The sequence below is a fragment of the Argiope bruennichi genome, chromosome 3 (assembly GCF_947563725.1).
Source record: "Argiope bruennichi chromosome 3, qqArgBrue1.1, whole genome shotgun sequence".
Classification (NCBI taxonomy): Eukaryota; Metazoa; Arthropoda; class Arachnida; order Araneae; family Araneidae; genus Argiope; species Argiope bruennichi.
This window is the reverse complement of record NC_079153.1, coordinates 1,444,542-1,470,464: the sequence shown is the minus strand read 5'-3', so window position 1 is coordinate 1,470,464 and position 25,923 is coordinate 1,444,542. Positions and strand designations below refer to the sequence as shown.

Here is a 25,923-nt window from a genome sequence, read left to right as displayed (position 1 = left end):
AATATGCCTATTCCGTTCTGCAGAACTGGTTGCCATACAATCTTTCTATGTCATTTTATGAATTTTTAAAAATATTTTATGTTTACGTTTAAAGCATATTTTCAAAAAAATTCTGAAATTTTGTTGCTCTTAGAGTCAATCGAAGCTTCACTTCAGAAGTAAAGAAATGTCGGAATTTTTCTTTTAAATTTTGTCCATTTTTAATCACTGTTGCTCATTTCCGTAATATCATTGGATGGACAAAACCACAACATTGTTTTTTAGTTTGAGGATTGCTTTCGTAAATTATTCCACATCATTTTTTCTTAAATTAAAGATACTATTATTGAATTTATTGAATAAATGACGTAAGTTATGAGACATGAAATTTCGAGGTAAAATGACTCTCCTTTTTTGTGAATATGTACAGATTCATCAAAAAGGTATCGACCCTTTCATTTTTCTCTTTCCAATGAAGGTTCAAATTTCAAATCGGATGACAGATGACTGGGAAGAGGAGCGGAGCAACGAACAGAAGAAAATTCGAGAGTTACCTGCCCATAAATATTTCAAGTTTAAAACAGTTTGATGAGACAGACATCAAAGACTTCATTGGGATTTTTTTTTTTTTTTTTTTGTGCTCATTAATGTTAGTGAATCTTCAAAGGTTACTAGAATAATATATATCGAATATGTTTATAAGCAAAAATATTCTAAGTAATAACTAAGAATACTATAATTATCAGGGATAGTAAAATTATCCATAATAATGACAGTGTAATGGATTATTATTTAATATTATACAATAACATGGATAATGATTTTAAAGTTAATATTATTTATCCAGAATATTTATTACATTTCATTTCTATATATAATTCAATACTATTCTGTTATTGAAAGTTCGCCGCATGGGGGTTTGGATCGATGAAATAACCGAAGAATAAATTAAAAAACTGTTCATCATTCAAATAGTACCTTTTCTTATTAAAAAAAGTCTATTGCATTTTCCCAACTAACGCACTGAAAGTTCCTCCTAAGGAGTTATCCTACTGCATTTCATTGTGTCGACAATTTAAAAAATAAATAACATTCGCTAACCATCGAGGGAAAGGTAATTCTATTTTTAATGGAGATTTTAATTAAAATTTCTTTTGTTTTATTTTCCAAGCAGAAGCTTGTCGCAAATTTCAAAATAATTGAATAACCCAAAAAAGTGATGAGTCCTGATTTTGAAGTGTCCGCGAAAAGATCTAAGGTTGGTGACAACAATGAGTTTGCCGAACAACCTTTAGAAACGATATTTCACAAATGGGTTATTATTCTAAGTTTGAATCTTGCAATACTGATTTACAGACCGGGCTCTCTGCGACCGATTTTGTGGTCAAGTGGGCTTTGGTAAATGGTTATAAAGTAAAACTTTTTACAGATAAAAAAATATTTTACAATAAAAAGAAAATATTTCAATTCCGTTAAACTAGTAAATATTTAAATACATTTTATTCATTCAAGCTCTAAATAGTTACAAATTTAAATAAAATTTCACTCTAAATATTAAATACTTATATTTTTTTAGGTCCTGACATCATCGGCTCATCCTGAATGAAATTTAGGCAGTGAGGTGGTAGATCATTTTGTAAAATGAGTAATGAAACTGGCGAATTTTATGATATTGACGCCCTCATGATCCTTTAAAACACTGAAAACATTTCTGGCCTGGCTTTGAAGTTGAAGGAAGAGATGTATCAATCTCAGATCTCGATGTACTTTAACAAATATTTAGTGTACTTTATTTCTGGCATTAACTTTCAGTGCTAAATTTAAACGTTTCCGTTCTTCTCACATCCCTATTTGTTTTTGTGGAAATATTGTTACGGAAACTTCAATTTCATTTACTAAGTCTGTAAATTCACAGGGTTCGCTTGTAGTGGGTGTATGGTATGAAAACAATCAGCGGGACTCAATAACGAACGACGACTTTTATTAAACACGAAGACGACAAATATATAGCCGACGAATACACAGATAACAAATATATACAACCGAGACGAAGACAAACAGCATACAGCAGAATACTACAATACACAGTAGCCCACAAGTAGTAATCGATAGCGATAACAATCACAGCACACAAAGCGGCCAGACAGAACTTAGCAGGAGAGGGAATCTAAGTAGCTTCCCTCTACGGTCTCTCCCAAAGGCTGCAAATATCCAGTGTCTTCTCGTTTCAGCTGCATCCAATTGCCGACTCGTCTACTACATGACTGGCTACTCCTCGCAGGACTCGATGTTGCTTCTACACTAAACACCAGGACTCGGCACACAGCTCAGTTCAGCAATCTCTTGAGCTTCACACAACGCTTGTTATTTCGAGTTCCTCTCGAACTCGATACTTGTCTACGACTCCGACTACGATTTCGACCCTGCAGCTTGAGACTGCCGGTCTTTTATAGTTACTGTGAGGCGGGTGGAGAAGGTTCTGGACCAATTAGGCGTATCTCGATTCCTATTGCCTCAATTGCTAAAAATCTGGAAGTTTCCATTAATATCAATTTTATCGCCAAAATCACCAAATTCGTCGCAAAATCGCCAAGCTCTGAGATCATTGACCCGGCACCCGATCAGCACCCAACAGAGCTGATCATAAAACGGTCTTTCTAGTGATTGAACTAACCATGCTGGAAAGCAACATCACAGGTTTGTAATAATATGGATGATGTGGATTACTATGTTTCAATTGTATTTTTATTTCTAAATTTCCTTTAATAAAACCATCAAATGAAAATAAAAATACGTGATTTGATAATATTCTACATTGCAAAAAGTCATTACGTAGATCAGAAAGTGTAATCAATGTTTGAGCTCCAGAAATTAACCATAGATTTAGATTTAAAAAAAGTGTATTGATTGAGTGGTTGATTATTCTGGATTGGAAGATTTATTTATCGAATTTATATGTATAATAATTGCATATTGAGAAAATGTGGTTCTGTGTTGATACTTAAAAAAATTAAATATCTAATGGTTCATAGAGATTTATTATAATTCACTCATTATATTTATTTGAAATTCAATGTAATGGTGTGTTTTTTTACAGTTTATACAGTTTTAAATATTAGATGAGTTTTTATTTCATTTAATGTTACTGATGTAGATATGTTTTGTTTTTCATTTCTCGTGTACTAAATATAGAGAAAATATAAAAAGAATTCTAGAGAAAGTTGTAAAAATTTTGAAATCGAAATTAGGACGTATCTTCACGTTTGCGACCTCTTGAAATGTATTTTTGTTACCCTATCTGTCTATCTGTCTGTGAATATGATAATTCAAAAACGTTTTCAGATAGATGGCTGACATTTATTATACGCAATGCCTATGAAGTTTGCAGATTTCTGTCAAATTTTGAACGAATAATTCATCGGAAGTTTGTCTATATAAGTTAACACGCTAATTACAAAACGTGTAATGATCGTGTTTAGAGAGTCAGACAGATAAGTTTGATACGCTGATTTAACATTTAGAGTGTAGATGCTTATGAAATTTAGAACCAAACCCATCAAAATTTTCACAAAAACCAACATGGAGAGAGACTACTAAGCTGGCTGATGTGATAGGCTTTGTCTATGGAGCCGCAAATGTTGTATGGACAGTAATGTTGTATGGAAAGTATTCTCCGAGCTGTCGTTTTTGAGTTTTGAGTTTTGACTGTTCACTCCATAGCATGATGATAAGTTAGAAAATAAATCAGACAAAATCTAAATTTCTGCGTCACTTGTATAAAGCCGCTTCGTCCCCGGAGGAGTAAGAATCCAGTCATTTGAAATCGCTGAATCGTTCTGTAAATCATTTTCTAGGAACTCGGAAAATGATGCTAATATTCTTCTGCTACTAAGCCGTCATTACGATTCCATACAATAGAAATCATTAACAGTTTCAAACGTTATTCGTTACTGGAATATATCATGCTGTTGGAAAGTTAATAGCATGCAAAAAAAAAAAAAAAAAATCAGTATTTTATTATTTTTCAGAGACATCGTAAGTGTTCAATTTCTCAAATTTTGATATATTGAATGTTTATATCGAAATTTGAATGTAATAAATGTTTCTATCTAAATCTGTAATAAGCCCTTTTAAATTTTTAAACAAACATATTTCTGCGAATTTGGTTACTGAAACGTGAAACTGTGTATTTCATGTTTCTGTTAACAATAATTAATGTAAGAGAAACCTGTATGGCAGTCAATAAAACTATCACTTTTACACTATAAAATACATATAAAAATGTAACTACTGTTAACTTTTTAATTCTAACTTTATATAATTTAAAATATTTTCATACAGTTGTCTACTTTGTTTAATGAAAATTTGCACTGGAAGTTACATTTCTAAATGCAATATTTAAAAAAATAAAAAACCTGCCACTTTTCTGGTACCCTTTATGTGTGGACACGGCAAATTCGTTGTGTGCAGACAATGAAATGAATTTCTTAGAAATCACTTACAAAGTGATAATCGCTGGCTACCACAGGAAGCTAAGTGACTATAAAAATATCCCGGTTCCAGTCAACTTTTTTTTCATTACCGACTCACAACATGCACAGACATTTGAGAAAGCAGAGAGAATATCCATTGGACAGTGATTTACATGTGCCCTGTTCCCCCCCCCTTTTTTGCCTTTTTTTTGACATCAAATTTGATGGAAGATAAGTTAGTATAATTCTGCACATTGTCTCTCCTCCTTATGCATTCTGCATACAATGGCTTTTTTGATGCACTAAGCTTTCGATTGACTGAGACATCAAATACGAGCGTGTATTTAAGTTGTGCGTTTTGTATATCTTGTGTCTTTAAAAACTGCTCCGGTTAGCTGGTTTGCGATCCTTCGGCAAACGCACGCACGCACACGCACACACGCACGCACTCACTCACTCACGCACACGCACACACGCACGCACTCACTCACTCACGCACACGCACACACGCACGCACTCACTCACTAACGCACACACAATATATATACAGGGTGTCTCAAAAGCCTTGATCGCGGCTTTTATTCCTTAAATGTTGATCAGACATATACTATAAATTAAAAGTTGCGTAAAAAAAGGTGCAAAATGTTATGAAATCGATTAAAATTTCCAGGGGATTAAACTTTAAAAAATACAAAATTTGAATTTTTATACGTACCCCGTACAAAAAAATTCTCGGTGAATAAAATGTGCCTCATCCTCTAGTAAGATCATGCACAAAATTTAAGAATTTTAACATGAAATCTCTCAAAATTATGTTAAAACAAAGTTGGAGAAGGATCAATCACAAATTAAAATGCAAATGTTTACAGCTTCAGTGCAGATGACGCTACGCAGGAATGCACCATAAGGAAATAAAATATGCTTTATATCTTTAGTTTTAAATACAAATTTTAAAATCTATGCTTTCTGAAAAATACTTAAAAATTTTATATCATGAATTACAGAATATAACATAAAAATAGCGCAGACAATGAACTTGTAAAAAAACTTATGTAATCTACCCTTATGTAATATTTCCTTTATGTAATCTTTCCTTTGTATATCTTGTGTGTAATCTCCAAATTTTTAATACTTTTGGACCAATAAATAACAAAATTATTATTTATTTATTCAATCATTACTTTCTTTGTTAATTTGTGTACGACCCCTAAAACACGAACATCCGACATGATTTTTCCTCATATCCAAGCATCGAAAAGTGGTTTAAATGAGCATTTATGTAGTTTCTATCTTTGAGACTTTTTGTGATAAATTGCTGAAAATTTGTACATGACCTTATAAGATGGGCACATTTTACTCAATGGGATTTTTTTTGTACGGGGTCGGCATAAAAATTTAAATTTTGTATTTTTTGAAGTTTAATCCCCTGAAAATTTTAATCGATTTCATAACATTTTACACCTTTTTTGACGCAACTTTGTAATTTACAGTATATGTCTATGATCAATATTTAAGGAATAAAAGCCGCGATCAAGGTTATTTTGAGACACCCTGTATATATATATATATATATATATATATATATGTTTATTGTTCTTTTCTACGTTCAAGCCGAAGTAATGGTTCTCAAGTCCAATTGAATTAACAATAAAAATATTTTTAATACTCTGATTTCGTCTGCTGAGTCCTATTATCCACTGAACTCTGTTAGTTCTTTCATCCGGATTATTGAGTGAGGCCGGTTCGGGTTACATTCCTATTATTGTGAGCAGTAGTTATTCCAGGATAAATGCACCCTTATAGAGACACATATGTGAAATTATAAGTAATGAAGGTTGCTGTATAAAAAGAGATGGAAAAGTAATATGCGAGGGAAGGTTTGCATAAATGATGAGAATCCCTAAACATACATGATAAACTAGAGAAGAGGTAGCTCTTGTCATAAAATGATTATGCAAATATTAATATAAATATTCACTCTGAGATTTTAATTTAAGGAATATCCGCAGTAACTTGTTTTTTTTTTTTTTTTTGTTTTTTTGTTTTTTTTTGGCTGTGAAGCCATCACTTCTCGATACTCAAAAGATTCGCATTCATCCGGAAAAGATGTTTCTTTACCTTTGGGGGCACCAGGGCCCGTCGTCGATGCAGTACCGAGGCCGGAGGGGCGTGTGCAGCGTCTTCCACTTCGCTCTCTTCGTCTTCCATTGAGGACAGCTTTTTGAAGACGTTGGTCGGACCGTCTTGGTCCTAAAATAAGGAAGAAAAAGCACGCTCATTTGTAAGTGTACTAATTTACCTAAGTTACAAGTAAAAAAAAAAGAAAATAATTTTATTTCGTCATTAAATTATTTTCTTCTAAGAAGAAAATTTTTCAAAGCGAAATGCTTGTCTAGCACTAGTTTTATAACTTCAATCTGTCTCATTCAAAGGTTTATGGCTATATTCAGGAAATCCGGATATAGAAATAATCGCGGTCGAATAACTAATTTCTAAACAGTTAAGGCACCTCAGTTAGGGATAATACTTCAGATGAGATGCAGATTTATATTTTACGCTGTTTCAGTCATCAAATGTACGGCTGGAAAAGCCATGAAATGAAAAAAGAAAAAAATAAGATATATCGGGCGCTTTTGTCATCGAAGGTAAAATATACTTTGTACCCCAACATTTTAAACAAAAAAAAAAAAAAAAAAAATCCATACTTTTCCAACAGATTTTTTTTTTTTAAAATTTTAAGAATCTTAGAATCACACTGTTTTAAAATTTTTTAATTATTTCAATAGTCATCGTGAGAAAGAAGCGCCAAGATGCAGTGCTTTTAGCAATTGTTGATTGGCCCGAAATCATAAATGCAAAGCTTTCTAACCTCAGGCAATTTTAGTCGCAGAAGCGTTGGACGCGTTTTGCTTAAAATGTTAATGTGTTCAAAAATATTTCTCCTATGATGACTACAGGACAGAGGGACTGCGCAGAAATTTTTAACTTTTTCAGCAATACATTTGTTGACTCAAATGAGATAAAATATAGTTGTTTACACTAGTTAGGGCATTTTCCTTCGAAAAATATTTCACAGTTTTAATTAACTTCTAACAGTTTGGAAGTTAATAATAATGTTATGATTAGAAGGGATGTCCTTTATATTAAAAAAACTTTCAATTCATTTTTAACATAGTAACTGGGTTTTAATTACATAATGACACAGATATATCCAAGTATAAATTCATCCCCACAAGGTCTTAGTATTTTCGAATGCAGCATACATATTTTTACTGTATGAGTGAAATAGACTCATTATATAATTGCATAGATGTTTTTTTTAAAGAGCTGACATTTGTGTATTGTATAAAGAAACATCTTATAAAAGTTCTAAAGTTGACAATGAATAGCGAAATACGCGTAGCAAACACTGAATGTTTATAAATGAATGAAACTACAAATGAATTTTTTCGTAAAATTTAATTTCCCAGACTAATTTAGAGCCAACTAAAGTACATTATGTGAAAAAAGGACAGTAATAAAAGTAATGTCGAGGTTATATTCAATGTAATGGGGATTAGAATAACAGCATAGTATATTTTTGCTGAAAATCATTTGCATATTTTTGATTCCTTAGGCAGAAATTCCAACTGCATCAGAGTTAAACTCTTTAATTCTTTATACCTTTTCTTTATATCACAACTTCTTACGTCGACAATAAAGAAAAGGTTGAAGAAAAGAAAGGTTGAGATATAAAGAAAAGTTTGATATAAACAACCTTGAAAACTATTCAAATATCAGATATTTTGTTGGCTTTCTACAAATAAGGAAATAGGCATTTATTAGAATTTCAAAATCTTAAACTAATAATATAAATAAAAGTCATTTGGCTCTATATGCATGCAGATTTGCATGTATTTTCCACATTTCTTCCTAAACAACTCGAATTTAACTAAATTTTGCACATTTATTATAAACAAATCGCCTTAGGCAACCAGCAGATTCATCAATATTAAAGCTAGCTAAAATTTTCAATTATATATTTCATGCAACTTGATCTCTTAATAGCTTCTTCAGCAAAATATTTTTAAGCTTTAAATTTTGATAATCATATAATTTACTCCTACTAATAGGGATATTTTAAGCCCTTCTGTTCATTCTATTATATATATATTTCTAATTTACTGTAAGCTCCCGCATCCTTTATTTTTAAATTAAAGTGGAAATGACTAAACTGCAATTAATGTAAAAACAATTTTTACTGAAATCAAGCATTCTTTTTAAATATGCATCGGGAAAAAAGAGATGTTCGTCATTTAGTGCACAACAAAGTAATTTTCCTAATTTATGTAATACCTCAAAGAATTATTGAACTGAAATTTTAGCTTTACTTTCAAAAAGATTTAAATGATGTCAATAATAATTACTTTGCTTCGGTCTATAATATACTTTAAAAATTATGAAGTCTGAATTCTGTACAGTCCTCTTTGGTCCTCAGGAATCATACTCTGCGAAGTATCCTAGATACGCCAACTTTTAAATGAATACAAACGTTTCTTTCTTCAGCGATGGACTCTGAATGGATATGAAGTTTCGAATATTAAAATTTCAAAATAATTAATATTTGCAGGATTTTAGACCATTCAGTCTCGAGAGCACTGATTAGTGCCTCATCTTTGAGATTGGGGTCTATGAAGTGGTCTAAAATCGCCCTATCTTATTGAATAGTGATATTCAAATCTTCTTAAATCAACTAGTTTTATTGAATGATTGAACTGATCGGAGAGCAACTCCTTTTATTTAAAATATCAATGTCTCGAGAACCTTTTGTCGAATATGATTCGCAGGGCAGAGGATCTAAATAAAAATTTTAAATTCCTCACTCATCAGAGCATTCATTGACCGAAGTTGCATAAGGCATAATTATTTACTTCATTTAGAGTATTTTAGTAGATGTATGTCTATTATTAGTGGTTTACAAATTACCTTTTGGGCCCTTAATAAAATGATGGAATATATGCAGGAATGGATATCCTTTACATATTAAACCGTGTTTGCCTTAAATAAAGTTGTTTATTGAATTAATAATATAGATATTTTATAAGATCATAAAAAACGTTTTCTTGCATTTATTTAAAACAAATAATATTATATTTCATATTTATTTCATTTTATACAGACACATGCTTGAAATGGCACTTTTCTGCGTTTCATTTGCAGTGATAGGTCATTAATTTATTAGTATGAGCTTTTGTCATTGTTATGGCAACTCGTTGACAGAAGCTAATTCTGTTCCATGCACCCATCCTTTTCTGGTGCAGGATAAATTTTATTTTTATTTTTTGCGAAAGAAATTGTTGAAAAATATGGTTAAAATATTTTTTAAAAACTTCATTTAAAATAAAACTTAATTCTCTTTTAAAACATTCGTATTGACATTAATACTGTCGAAAGTATCAGTGCATTAAAATGATAATTTTTTAGCTTTAAATGGATGTAAAAATCATGTTTGTGCGATAATAATTTCGAAAGGTATTGCGTATAAACGCCGAAATTTCTCTCAATATATATTTAAATAACTTTTTTAAAAAATCTTTTCCGGTTCACATTTTCGACCACACACGCACATTCATCTTTAGTCTACAGTACTAGTCACTTTCGGCAACTACCTTCCTTGTCCGAAAATTTTCAATTAAATATTTATTCATTTTCGTCTCTTAATAGCTTTTAAAAGTATTTTTAAGCTTCAAATTATTATTGAAGCCTTACCATATATATATATATATATATATATATATATATATATATATATATATATATATATATATATATATATATATATATATATATAACAAATTTTTTGTCAGTTCCTGTAAGATTTAAATTTGAAATGGAAGAGATACAGAAGATGTGAAAAAAGAATATTGTCAAATTTTTGAAGTACAAAAATGAATTATATATTACATATTAGAAATGAACAAACATTATAGCTTTGTGACACTTAGAACTTTTCTCTCACAATTTTTTAAAATTTCTTTTTTATTTCATTACGCTTTTTGATAATGATTTAATCGTTTCTTTAGGTATTGATTCAACCATGCTTTAAATTAAGCTTATGTCAGTCGTTCAAACGAGTACAACCTTTTTTGTATGTCAGAATTCGTGAACATAAATTATTATTTATAAATGATGAATAAAATGAGTTTCAAGGGGTTTTTAAAAATCACTTTGTTCCATTGATATTCTTTGATTAAAAAGGCAGGCAGTCTTTTAGACTTTAAAAGAATTTTGTATAATATAATATATTACACAAATGTAGTAAGGATTTGAATCCCCCACAATGTTGAGTATATCATCCTGTAATAAAATAGAACGTAAGTAGAAAACTGGCGAGTCATATTCATGCTACATCGAATTATAATACTTCAAAATATTGTACAAAACCTGAGAAAAAGGATAGACAGTAAGTATGTACACTAAGATGTATAAAAGCCGTTGTTTTGTCTTTTCGATAACATTTTCGCAACATTTCCACAAAGGTATATTCAGCAATTCACAGCAACTTATTTAAGCAACTGAATTTAAAACCTTATTCAAAACTTATGTCAGCCAAATGCACTTGTTTTTCAGGAAAGCTATTACAATGACACTGACCGGCGATCACCACATTGATTGAATTGGATCTTAGATTTTGGCGTTTTTTACGAGAAGAGCCACCCTTTTTGACATAACCGGGATTCTCACATCATGCTATTAAGCGTTACTCCAGAATTTGGATGACGCACTTATTATTTGGCATGCTACTTAAGTAAATGAGTGCAAAATTTTAAAGAAATAACACTGAATTTTGAATTTCCCCCTGAAAAAATACAAGAATTTTACTATAAAATAGACAGGAAATAAAAATAGATAAGACACACTTTAGTTCCAACATTTCCATGCATTTTACAAACCATCTCATTTGAGAAATATTCTACAAACTTCGAAAAGTACTTTACGTTGTTTACACACTTTGAAATCCAAACCTATATACATTCTGGGAGCCAGAGAGTTCTCTAGCACCTTACATCTGTGGTGAGCGGAATGAAAAACAGATTCATTCTTTTCTTACATTCGAAATAAGAAATATATAATGTTTTCCTAGAAGGATGAGAGAAGGAGTTCGGTGCATGATTTCGCATTGAAATTTAAACGAAAATATCTTCTTTTTCAATTTCAAGTGCTCTCAGCAATGCGAAATCGTTTTTGCATCGAGGAGGTTGATATCGCGTAAAAAAATATTGAATTTTGCTCGCTGTTCTGTGGTAAGGCGTCGGCAGAACTCCCTTTTATAAAAGAATATCAACTCTGTGTTCCGAGAAGGGTGCAAACAGAGCGGGGTTTTCTTCCCCTCGATATCTTTGCTTCTTCCTTTGTTGCATTTGATCAACTATTTTCTTTCATAAAACTATTTTGAATTAGTTTCGAAAAAAAATATGCTTAAAATTATAAATTTATTCTCACATTTTCCCCCTTCCCATTTGAAAATATTTCTTGAATAAGCAATAAACAATATTTTAAATTTCTCCATTAATCAAACAGATTTCTGACTTTTAAGACATTCCTGTGTAGTTCAGTTGAATCATTAGGTTGTTTGATTGTCGTCAATAAAGGATACTTTTTTTTTTTACTTTGAAGGTAGACAAATGCACAATTTATCAAGAAAGTATTCGAACATTTTTATAATTTGTAATCTATTAAAGCTAAATTCAATAAAAATATGTCGTTGGAAGCACATACTCTTAAAAAATATATGGAAAAAAATAACTGCATTAGGGTAAGGAACCATTTACATATGCATCATTTTCAAATGTAACCCTTTCTCTTTTTCAAGATTTCTGTACAAACAGATATCCTCAGATATTGTGGATTCTAGGCTGATCTATTCAAAATAACATGACATATAAAAAATAGATGCAAGATGTGTTCCAAGGAATAGGGTCTGGATCTTCCAATGGCCTATTATATGCAAACGAAGCAAATGAGGCACATTGTTAATACTTCATTAAAAGTGAATGCATTTTTTATGTAATGTATTTTTTTTTCAGGGACGGAGATGATGTGTATTTCTGTTGAATATTTTTTCTCTTTGATTCGGGCATCGCTTTCGAGAATGCATTTATGTAATAAGTCATTTTCATAAATCATATCAAAGGTTGCAGAATGAGACGTTTCTTGTGATTAAAATGTTGGTACTTTTTACGCAGGCACTTTAACTTTTCTGTAGGTATCAGTGGATGATTGACGACACTATTTTTTTAATTCACATCGACTGCTGTACAGGTCTTCCGGGTCGCAGCACCTCTCATCAACAGCAATGATGCATTCACTGCTGATCAAGGTGCTGACTTTTCCTGATCTGGGTGAAGATCCTCGCAACTTTTCGAAAACCGTCCTTCCCACTTTATGCGCATTTTCTGCCACTAAAAAATGGTACTACATTGTTCTGTTTCGTTTTGGACAAATTTATCTTTACCAAGCGCTCATTACTTTAAGTGCTTTGCAAACAGGTAAATCGGTTCACGTGATCTGGACACTCTTCCCGAATATTGTGTTGCAGTCGTGGATACTTCATTCCTAGCGCAGTCACATGTTCATTTCTCATTTGAGCAAACCTTTCAGTTTTAAGACAAATGCATGATTATTATTTAGAGAAACATTGCTTACTTTGGAGAGTAAAAATTACCTTTTATTTAAATGATGCTTTTTCTTTTTTGAAAAATGAGTAAATAGAAAACATTATTCATTTAAGAAAATGAAAGAAATAATTGAAAACAGACGAGGCCATTCTAGGTTAAGGGAAGAAGGAAGAGTTAGGGAAAGAGGCGCAAGCTGTTCGATTAAAGAGTGAAACTAACTCATTTTCCAAATAAATAAATTTTAAAAATATAAATTCAAGGAATAATAAAGTATTTTGATGGTATTTAAACGTTCTCAAATGTAATCGGTCCAGTTTCTGTCTATTTCATTACGCTCATTCATTATGACACTTTTTACAAATAACAAGCATCTGCTCAAATATAATTGAATACAAACGTGGCATTCATGAGTCATAGTAAATAAATAAATATCTAGGTAGACATGTTTTTAAAAATGATTAAAACAAATGAATGGTCTAAAATAATCATTAACATTTTGATTAAATTAAGAAGGCATTAAAATGTGGACCTAAATTGAGCAGTTTTTTTTTTTTTTTTTAAAGGAAGATTTTTATAATATGCTCTGCTCTGAGCCGTAAAATCTCTAAATTCATAACTGAATGTGGGACTATGTAGAAGAAAGACACTCATGCTTTTTAACTGTTTATATCTTTTTGCTACACTTATCCCAAAATAATTAACAATGCCGCATTTTTAAAACCATTTCCTTATCTAATGTTTGTTTCAAAAATGTACTAAACGGAAACTTTAATGACTCACATCCCAACGAAGAATCCCCCTCTTTCAATTATTTTCTTTAAATATAAAAGACACAAGTTTTTGAAATGAAATCCCCTCCATTGAGCGACACTATTTAAAGCGTGCGCTCCATCTTTCTGTCTTTTATCTTTAATCAACAACACCCACCTTTTTGACCTTGAGGCACTTCCCAGATTTCATCAGATTTTTAGAGAAGGTGTCGGAAAGGCCAGGGAGGGGATAGTTCTGTTCTAGAATTCAAATTAGGTTCGACGAGATCGGTTCGTCGAAGATTTAATTACGGCACCCCTTTTCACCCCCTACCCAATTAGTCTCCGATTAAATTTCATTCCAGAACCTCTCTCCCCTCCTTCCGCATATAATTGACAAGCTCCATCTCGGTGATATTTGATGTGGAATGAAAGCAGAATCAAGAAGTGATGAGGGAAATGGAATGAATGGAAAAATATGAGTATCGGAGATTTCAGGATCTCTCTCGAACGCGAGCGAAAATCACCGATCTCTTTCCGGAACTCGTTATGATTAATGAATCGTTAATGAGTTGAAATGCGAACGTAAGAAGTAACGGAATAAGTATGCTCTGAAATGAAGAGTGAGTTTGGATGTTCTTGTAGTTAGGTCTCATTAATAGGCGATGGTTTTGCTGGAGGAAGGAAAGTAAAACTGGCGTCAGTCGCTCGCGAGACTGAAAAGTAGAGGTGGGCAGATGCAAGAATTTCAATGAAGTAGTCCGCTAAAAGAGTTGTGGATTTTGGAGGACTGCATTCATTTATATAAGTGAAAATCACTCAAAAAATGGAGGCGTTCAGTCAAAATATGGAAAAAAAATTGGATAAATATGGAAGTAATGAATAGATAATGGAAGAGTTGATTGAAAACAACTCCATTGACGCGTCAGTTTTAGTGCTTCCTGATGTTAAAACAGCAGCGAAGTTAAATGGAAGAGAAAGTAATCTGTTTAGTTAATATTCGCAATAAAACAAAGTTTTGGAACATACTCTGTATTTAGATCATTATTAATAAAAAACTTTTTAAATCATTTCAGATTTTTTTAGATATTTATGAAACAATGAGAATTGAATTGTTGCAATGAATTGTATCAACTGTAGTGTCAAATTCTAAAATTTTCAAAAATTCACACGAAGTGTTTTACAAAGATTCATCTGGAAGTGAATGGCTATAAAATTGCGCAAAAATGCAAAATGTAATGCAAAATGCAAATTTATCACTTTTTAACTCATCGATAAATATTTCAGAAAGAAAGCAAACAAACAACGCACGGAGGAGCACATCATCCATTCATTTGCAGCTCCTGAGCACGTTTTGTAAAGAACTACATACAACAGGAAATAGGCTTTTAGCATTATTAAAGTTAAGTGATAACATCCTTCATTAGCATTTTAAAATAATGAAAGAATTTTGTCGAATAGTCTTTCAAAAATATTTAGAAATTTAATGCGATTATGAAGTCACTTCTACGAGCAAGTGTTACTCCCCTTTGAAAAATGATTCCTCTTTCGCCGCAGAAGCGTTTCATTTGATTCATCAGTCTCAACTGTCTCAGTCTTATATTAGTCTTATATTACTGTCCTTTGATTAAAAAAAACTTTTAATCCCAAATCAAGCTTTTTATGAACCACTTGATATACACTGAAAAAATGGCAGTTCCTAAATTCAGCTTATCTGTAAATTTGAGGTGCACTTCTGTTAGAGTTTTTTTTTCTGTTACAGCTTTTCTTTCCTTTCTTTTTTTTCTTTAAATAAGATTTGTTTTATGTTTCTGTGTGAATTCAGAATAGATGCATTTATTGTAGAAAATGAGAGTGAAACAGCTATAAACAAAATTCACACTTAACTAAGAATAAAATGGATAAGGGAAAATAAATTTAAATAAATAAATAAAACAAAACGGGAAAAAAGTGTGTAAAAACAAATTTCAAATAACAGAATCCACTGAAATACTGAGCTCTGTGCTTCTGAATTTAATTTGGAAACAAGAGAAAAAGCGCAACCAGCATGCGATACCTAGGGGAGGAAACTCGCTTTTATCATAAAATTCCAGCCATAGCTTGTTAAAGGTTGATTCTTTTCGCGGTACTTTCTTAAAAAGAGCCCAGAATTTAAAAAAGTACGGAGCAATTTTCCAATACTTCCAGCTAAATATTTATTTGTGATTTTTTTTATTTCTCTTTCAATTAATTCAATTTGTCACTCCAATTTCCTATGTTAAAAAATTATCTAGCCGCTTTCATATGTTTCCTAAAAAGATTAACTGTAGGAAGAAGGGGAATTTTATATCAGTTAGAGATATTTAAAATGCATACGTATGGTCATTATGAAGTCTGGTACAATTTTAACTCGCAAGATGGATGCCCCCCAACGCCACTTTCTCGCATGTTCTCTAATAAATTTTTTATCTCCCCCTCCCTCCTCCGTATAAAACAATGGACCTTGAGAAAGCTCGCGAATTCCCTGAATGTCATTGATGAATGATAGTTAAGAAATATAAGTTTTTGATGTAAAGCAAGTATTTTTACAGAATATTTTGCTAGAATATATATTTTGACCGCTTTTTTGCTGATCAATTGACTCCAAAATTTAACACGCAATTATAGTTGAAATCACATGAAAACATACCGAATTTCTTTGATATAAGTCATCACATTCATGAATTAATACGTTTATGTAAATGGGAAAGTACAGACCGATAGACAATCAACCGCAAGACTGATTTCATAGATGCTTATATTTTAGAGTTAAATCTATATACCAAATTTTATTAATTTTATAATAGTCCCTCGGGGGGGCAATCGTAATTGAGGATGAAAAGCTCCCGGCATGGTGGTTAGTTCTCGCCACCCTGGAGGGTACACGAAAAGGTGGGGGTCTGGCTCCTCCCATCGGTGATGGGACGTACTTCCTTAGGGAAGGGTCGTACCGTGGCCGGTGATTGCCCTTAGGACTCGACTACAGTTCCGGCCAGAGTTGCTGTCTCGGCGGTCCGGTCATTCAAGTTTTTCCGAGTGCCTTCGGGCGGATCGGAGTAGTCATTCTGTGATGCCAAATTTTATTTACCTGGCTTTTTGCGTTTGAACTCGTTTGCAGTTGAACAACCCTACAGACAAACCTCCGGTGAAAGATTTTCGTACCAAATATGATAGAAATCTGGAAACTTGGTCGCAAGTCCTTATTAAATTTCATCTTTCTAGCTCAGTGCGGTTTTGAATGATCGTATTCATAGAGAGACAAACGGACATAATGCCAAAAATGTGTTTCTCGGACTCAAGCATCTGAAACGAGCAGATTCATCAAAATCCTGAGTTCGAATTGTTTGATTATTACAACACTTCATCTGTATTTCGTAAACGAGAAAGTTAAAATAGATGATTTCCAAACAAATGCGAATGGAAAGATGACATTTCTACAGAAAGGATGCAAACAAAGCTCTGTTGTTTTTGTTGCAAAATCATTGCTTAATTGTAGCAAAATTTACTATTTATCTTCAAATGTTGGCAGCATGCAAAATGATGGGAATAATTGTTTTCAGGCATCATCCGTTCAAGAGTTCTGCTGTTGAACGATGAATTCCTATTAAGGACAATATTTGCCAGCTATATTTCTTCCGAAATTCTCATTTTTTAAACAGACCCAAATAGAAAGAAAGAAGGAGATGCATCTGTTTAAGACGTTTTATTAATAAAGAGGACAAAAGCGACGTCTCGCGTTTTCGCACTAAACAAGTGACTAAATCCGCTGCTGCTCGGTTCAAGCCCGCTGGATCCCCTCACATGAAGAATAATCTGGGGAATCTGATCTCAATGCTGCGATCCTTCAGTCAGAAAATCGAACTCTTCTTACTTTGGACAGCACTTAATAAAAAAAAATCTATAATATTTTTAAACTAAATTTTAGTTAGTTCTAATCTTATTTGTTTTAAACTCTAATTATTTAATGTAGGTAGCATATTATACATTGTCATAGTTAAACTCTTTTTTAATCGTAATATTTAACAGATACAAACTAGGTCGCGAAACTACAATTCTTCTGCAATAACACATCGAATGTTCCTTTGCAACTCAACAACTGGAACTATCTTCAAACGCAATGATCTCAGATGGTGCGCATAAGTATTTTAGCGTCTGGTGAGATCTTCATGAATTTGGCGACGAAACACGGTAACCAAAGATCTAATCAAAGACAGGAAGTAATGGAAACTTAAATGAATAATTATCTGTGAATAACTAATAATGTAATCCAAAGTTATACAATTCATAAAGTAAGACATGCGAAAAAGAAGCAATTCAGATTATTTTTACCTGAATTTCGAGTGACCAAAAATTTAATCTATAGCAAAACAACAACGGAACAATTTTAATTAAACTTGTGTAAAGGATTTCTCAAGCAGTTGTTCCTACACTATCAAAAAAAAAATCAGTAAATATTTTATGAGTTTTTTATAATGTGTTAAAAAAAGATACCACTGCACAGAACAACATACAAAGAACTTGAGATGGATGCTTATATTTTTATTAGTGCTATTTTTTAAAAAAAATATTAGAGTTGTTTTATCTTTCCATGTGAATTTAAAAATGATTTATCTGTTATAAAAAAGGAGGTGAAACGTAAATACACAAAACCTTACCAGATAAGATTTAAAGATAAAGTAAAAATCAATCAAACAAAAGAAAAGAGAAGCGAGGAAAACAAACTAAATAAAAAAAAATAAAAAAAAAATGAGGCGGAATATTTAATCTACATTCTCTGTTCTTGAATTTACTTTGAAGGGAAACAAAAATTTACATCGGACATAGGATGCTTAATGAAATGTGTTATCTAAAGTGACCTAGTTTCTGAACTGCCAGTAAACGATGAATATTGGACGAAATTAAAAAATAAGAGTATTTAAATTATATATATAAAAAAAAGAAACTAATGGAAAGTTTTGAAAAATAAAATGAGATATATTGCAACATAAATAATACATTTATTATTTTCCTTTCTGTTTGATTCAACCACATCAGTGCTGCCATATTTATTATATTCTGTATATATAAAAATTAATTAAGGATTATTTTTTGAACTGCTTTCAAAAAATAAATCCAATTAATTTTTCTTTTTTTCGCGCACATAAAGTAAACAAAAAAAAAGCTTGAAAAATTAGAAAAATTTAAGCTTGAGATCCTGAAGTATTCTTTCTTTAAAATCTTTCTAAAACATTTTTTGAAAGAAAGTTTATGCCTATAAATACACAAATGCAAAACGCAACAAACTTGAAAGGTCCTATCAGGATTTAGTCTTAACACCAAAAGTGAAGAATTCGCTAGAGGTTTTGATGTCATCATTTTGGTCTGCTTATGAGCATAACAGCTCAAAAACATGATTAGCTATGCAGATGAAATTTAACGAATAGTTTTCATTTATAAAAAATGCAGGCACGTATCAAATTTCGAGCCTATTTTGCCAAAGGTTTGACTGTCTGCCAGTCTGAATGTTTCAGGATACAGGTTCACTTTTATCGCAGCGCAGCACCTCATTTCTAATCTCTAGGGATATAAATATAGTTCTAGTTGGGAAAAAAAATACTTCCAATGGCAGGAAGAATTCTATTTTATGTTTATTGATTCAATAAATGTGTATCTCAAAAAGTATGCAAATTCTTCTGTGACTAAGACTGATCGGATAATGAAAATATCTATTTTAGATGAATTTTACAACTAAATCCGCGGCTTCGAGAGAAATAAGAAGTCGTATGCATAGAGAAATGAGGCGTTGTTGTATTATAAAGATTAGAATTTTTTCCGAATAACTTTACATAAAAAAGTGTTACTATCGATTTCAAAATATTTTTAATTTATTATTATTTTTTAATCAGTTATTTATTCAATTTTATTTTCATATTCTTATTTTTAGTTGATATTTCATTCAAACAACAAACTCTAGTTCTTAAAATTGAAATTTCACAAGATTATGTATGATTATATTTCATGCTAAATTTAGTAAAAAAATTATACTTTGTATTTGAAATCACAAAGCTTTGGATATCAGTAAGAAAATTAGAGAAACTAAACAACCTATAAAGAAAAAAAAAGGACGAGGGGTGGGTGGGAGAATAAAGGAAAAAAAATATGTGCTTCTAAATGGAAATTATAGTTATATCTTATAGCTTGCAAATCGGATATTAAAGAGCAACCGAAAATTTAAATCCTTCTATGTTTATAACATTATGTTATTCTAAATTTTTCATTTTTTTCTTTCACTTCTATGGAATACTTATTTTTCATTTGAATGATTGCTTATGAATTAAAAAGAGGTCTGTAAATTAATATTTTTATTAACTCTGTTTGCACTTTAAGCATATGTTTTCCCAAAGGTGAGCATTCATTAGAGAACTTAAACAGTCTTGAATATGACAGACAAAGTGTATCATTTCAATTCCTCAGAATCCTTGATTATTATCGTCTATTAAATACTAATTTTTTTATAGTCAAAATTACTTATCGTTTCCATCCTATTTATTGAATCGAACATGATGAAGTATAGTTCTGTTATTATTTACGAACAAACTGAATAGTTATTGAATACTTTTTCATCGAGTATATAAAAAAATAAATATCGACATTTTTAATTTCACCTAAAATTTTACTTTTTCAAATTGTTTCGCAAAATGAATTTGTATACGACCCCTAATTGTGTTATACAGTTGCAACGCGGTTAACTCGGTCGCGTTTTGTTGTAAAGAAATGTTATTTTTTTATATTAACTCAAACTATTTAAAATATATATCTTCCCATTTTTCCGACTGGAACTATATGTATATCTCTAACGGCTTAGAAATTAACTATTGAGCCGCGTAAAAGATGCTGCTTATGAACGCGTTAACTTTAAGAAACGCAATGTGTGAGATAGATGAAATCTGGATAGTGGCCTTGACACACTAGTCTGTAGTTGAAGATGAAACTGCCCGATTCTCTTCATCGTGTCTCTAGATTAAACCCGCGATGAATCTTAAGTATATGAGAAGATAGGGGAAGCAAGTTGAAGCGATTTATTTACTGACAAGAAAAAGAAAAAGGCGTGGGAACGACCAATGGAATTATACCATTTCAAGACACAAATAATTTGGGAACAAATCTGGAAGAATTCCAACATTGTCAATCCATGTGATGTGAAAGTCACATGATACCTACGATTGCGTATGCCTTTTGAAGTAGCTGGTATGAATAAACCGTCACTAACGCCATTCAACAGCGTTTTTTTTTTACTATCGGTCATTTATTATTGCTCTTTTTAATCAAGTGTTATGTTTATTGCATAAATATTTGATTTTTATGGTCTGACTTCATTTACTAGCTTACATTTAAACGTATATGGATATTTTTGTTATTACATATATGTATATTGTATTTTTTTCTGTAATAAAATAGAATTTGTGTGCTTCAGTTAGCTTTGTAAAACAAATTTGCTACTTAATTGCTCTTAAATAATTAATTTATTTTTATCAAAATAATTTTTTTCACAAAAGATTTTTTAAAGACTTATTTTAGATAACAAACTGTTATGATCTTTTTTTTTTTTGAAGTAATACTTATCTGATATATAATATGAATTATCATTTTAATTTGGCACTGTTTCAAATAAAGCTGCTTTTTAAAACATCTTTAATGATTCAGGAAAAAAATATGATTTTAATTTATAGATTATATTTTTTGTATATAATAATATTATTATATAAAAATAATTAGTTGGTTTCAATTTAGATATATTAACGTCCTGTTTTAAGGCAACACTAATGCTATTTTGGGACGGACCTCGTCATTTTGAACCGTGGTTAAATGACGAGGACGACACCTAAGATGGCATCCCCTCTCCAAACTTCCACACCAGCGAGAGAGAGTTTGGCTTCGACGGATTTAGCACGCACCAAACCCGCATACACAGCGGTGCCTCTGTGCAATCGGGTGTCGAACCTGAGAATCCTCTTCCGGTTACGTAGCCGAGACCTTACCACCGCAGCCCAGAAAATGAATGGAAGCTGCTTCATTATTTTGTAATGATAATAATCTCTTGCTTTATAAATTTATCTGACATTCAAAATAATCATATATTTATTTTGATTAATAATCCATATGATTACTCTTTGAGTCTTTATTCTGCCTATGATTAAATTTTTTAATGTATTTCTGTTATGAATTTCTTGATGCTGACTCTGTTCAATGCCACATATTTCAACCATCACACAGTATCTAATTTATCATCCAATATAAATAAAGCACGCTCTTTCCCATTTCGAAAAGAACTGTTTTAGTTCCTTTGACGAAATACTTAGAAATCTCTTAGTATTATGTGATAAAATGCATTTAAAACTTTATAATAAAAAATAAATTATCAGAATTTGAAGAGTTACCTTATTTTTTGATTTGTTTTGATTGCGAATTATGTTGTATTAGTGTTCATCAAGGGATAATACCTTCATTGTCATTTTTCGGATTGCAAACATCATCCATTTGCTGTTCCATTTCGCCATGGAATAAAATAATTGCCTTCTTTTTTTTCTTTTTTTTTTTTTTTAAGTATGAATTTAAACAGTGGAATACTTTTGTTTTGATGTTTCTTGTATTTAGGGTACATGCCATACAATACGTTTCATTACCAAACAAAGAATCATTTTTTGTTTAGTTCATATTTTGTTAAACTGGAGGTCGATTATTTTATACTTGCACTATTTAAAGATTGAAAATCAATGATATTTAAGCATCTACTCAATAGAATTCCGGCGGTGCAGATGGAGGACAGTAGAGCATAGGAATATTTATTTGTTCACGTGCGTTATTCAAAAATGAGGCTGAATTTTCTGTATAAACATCGATTCGATACTTTCAAGTGTTAAAAATGAAATGATAAAGTTCAATGAGCGTTTTCTCCATTGTGTTTTCTAGAAATTAAATGATAACTCAGGGTATTTGGTTGGTTTAAATGAAATAAACCTTCATTATAGTTTCATGACAAAAAATATTTCTAACGCTTAATAAAAGAGAACGTTTGTGCTTGCACTCTACGGACCCGATGACCCAATCCCCACATTTAGCACATACTTTGGAGGAAGGAGCCGAGCACCGCAGAGAGAATATTTTTTGAAACATGATTCATTAAAAATGAAGCGAAATGCTGGTGTTCTTTCATCATCATTGTCAAAAACAAGTACATAAAGAAATTTTACACCACCTTAAAGTTATATCTATCTAAAAATAGGTATTCAGTGATGTCGGTTTGTTGACATAAATAATTTTTTTTAAATTAATTTTTAAATTAAATTTATTTCACAGCAATACATTTTAATTTTGATATAAAGCTGCATTTGTTTAATGTTACAAATATGGATCCCACATTCTTCTGCCGTTATTGTTAACAAAACATGAAGATACGGTTCACTTTCTCATACTGAGTAGATTTTTGTTTTAAGTATGCTGTATGAAAAAAAAAAATTCTGGTTTTGAAGCAAATCTTATTCTTTATTTAAATATCATGTGGAAGTCAGTTTAGGAAAACAGGTGGTTGTTCATACTCGTTGTCAATGTTTTGCACCATTTTCTATTTCATTACATCTTCATTAAATATGTGGCTTAACATCACTGATTGACACAACTGAAACTTTAAATTAAAAAAAAAATTAAAGCTCCTCGTTCTTCAAAATGGGATCACTTTAAAAACAAATGCTTTGAGCATAACGCAAAAAGGATCCAATTCTTTAGAGAACAAAATTTGCATTGATGCGTTTTATCTATCATGCTCTACCTATATCCAGTTTATGATGACCCGTCTTGAAGCAAAAGATAATCAGAAATAAATAGTTTCGGCACTTTGTTTACCTTTTCACGCAACAAACGAGATAGCCCTCACTCTTTTAGTAAACAAAGATACACTGAATCCATTTTAGCTATATCTACGGCATGACTAAACTGTTTACTTTATTCCACTTCATTCAGAGACGCACGGCGAAAAAAAATCGAAACAAAACTCGCCGTCGATTAAAAAAAAAAAAAAAATGCAGCAGAATCGTCTTTCACAGCTTCTTCCACACGAACGACGAAAGACGGCGGATCTTGCTCAATATCGCTCCGATATTCACTTCTCTCGGATGCGGAGTCGTTCAATTGTTAATGGCTCTTCCATAGGCTGACTCTGCGAAGAATGCGTTAAATGAGTCACGCATGTGAATGGCTTTCAAAGGGCATTTGCGGATCGGAATAAAATTGAACGTCTACTTTAAAGATATGAAATATGAACACTTTGCAGCGGGCTGGGAATTCGTTTCTTTCCCACGCAAATACAGTAAGTAATAAAGAATTTTAGAGTTATCTTTCTATCCATTATAAATGAAGATCCGTTCCAAAGGGACTAAAATCACGACCCCCCCCAGCCTCCCCCCACGCCTCCTCAACAAGAATCATTGCTTCAATTATGAATTCTAAAGATTTCGTGAAGTAGTTATCTTGGAACAAGAAAGGGTGATCATTTTGAACAATTTATTTCCCTCTGATACAATTTAGTTATTTTTGTTTTGTAGCCAAATCAGAGATTTCGAGAAGGTTTGCTTGATTGTCTACAGTTATGATAGGAGTTCGGTGGTGTGGCTACAGCGGACGTGGCTATAGATTCGTGGTCAGAGCGGACACTCCGAAACTCATCGTGGTTAGAGCGGACACTCCGAAACTCATCGTGGTTAGAGCGGACACATTTTCCTCCCATCTTAGAACAGATAAGGGGTGCAGATAAATAAGTAAATAAATACTTTTAAAAATCACAAATATAATTTAAAACAGTATTTTAAATGGCAAATCTCTTTCACGTAGGATAACGCTTTTTTTCTTCTTCTTTTTTTTACAGAAGTTTTCTGTTTTTGCACTCGATTATCGAATTACAAGGATAAATGCATTTTTGCCAATTATTTATATTATAGTGCGAATGCATTTTAAAATAGCGAAATGTAATAAAAATAAAAACTTTCAGAGAAATATTTAAAAATTAATAGTAAGTAACAGTATAATGAAGGGTATGAACGAATTTCAGTGATTTTGTAGAAAACTGCATTTTAGAGTCAAATAAATATTAGAACAGGTGCAATTGCCATACAATTAATTAGTTTCATTAATGTAAGTAAAAATAGATACTAGAATTAAAATATATAAAAGAGATACAAGTAAATAAAAGAAAAATAAATACAAGTAAATAGATATTAACTAACCTTTATTATAAAGGCATAAATATCATTTACCATAGAATTTAGTCCAACCTAGTTACAAAACTTAAAGATTTTAGACAGTTTTCTAAATTGTTTGATGTTTCGAATTCCTTTAGGATGTTTTCAATACTTTCATCCAATTTTACATATGATTTTTTCCTTTTTATTCCAGGGTCACCTAACTCTCTGGATTTCAAATTAAAAGACACTTTTTGTGTTTCTTCTTTTAGTATTTTAACTAATAAGTGGACATTAGGCTGGTTTCTGCTAGTGATTGCATTTAATTTGGAATTCCACCCTTCAGCAGAATTATTTTTCCTATGACGATGTCCATATACATTCCATACTTTAATGGGCATATTTGGAGAAAGGCCTTCTCTCTCAAAAATATCGATTTATCTCTACAGAAGGTGCAAAGCTCGAAACTACACAATAGATGACATATGACTGATTAGGGAAACAACACAATAAGTGCAAAAATGTCCTCTCTCTACCCAGCTTCTCTCACATGTCCGCTGTAGCCACTGTCAGCTCTGACCACGTAACCCGGAGTTCTGCTCACTTTTTAATGATGTTCTCTTCGCTGCACAGATGCGGAAGACTCACGCGTTCGATTCAACGTGCAAAAAGTCCACATACAAACGCGGGTTTTATAATGGAACAGGATTTCGAACACTACAATCCAAAAGCGAAGATTTTACGATTACGCCTTCGGATTTTAAAAAGGATCAGAAGATAAGCCAGAACTGTACAGTCGTAATATATATATATATATATATTGGCGAAAAGAATAAAT

The 25,923-nt window shown here is 31.6% G+C and overlaps 1 protein-coding gene across 1 annotated transcript in view; it reads right to left on the bottom strand.

Moving 5' to 3' along the window:
- LOC129962700 (uncharacterized) overlaps window positions 1-25,923 on the bottom strand; it is a 451,475-nt gene that overhangs the window by 97,197 nt on the left and 328,355 nt on the right. Inside the window, exon 7 of the mRNA XM_056076631.1 lies at window positions 6,570-6,701. Within this exon, the coding sequence (XP_055932606.1) occupies window positions 6,570-6,701 (132 nt within the window). The remainder of the gene's footprint in view (window positions 1-6,569; window positions 6,702-25,923) is intronic.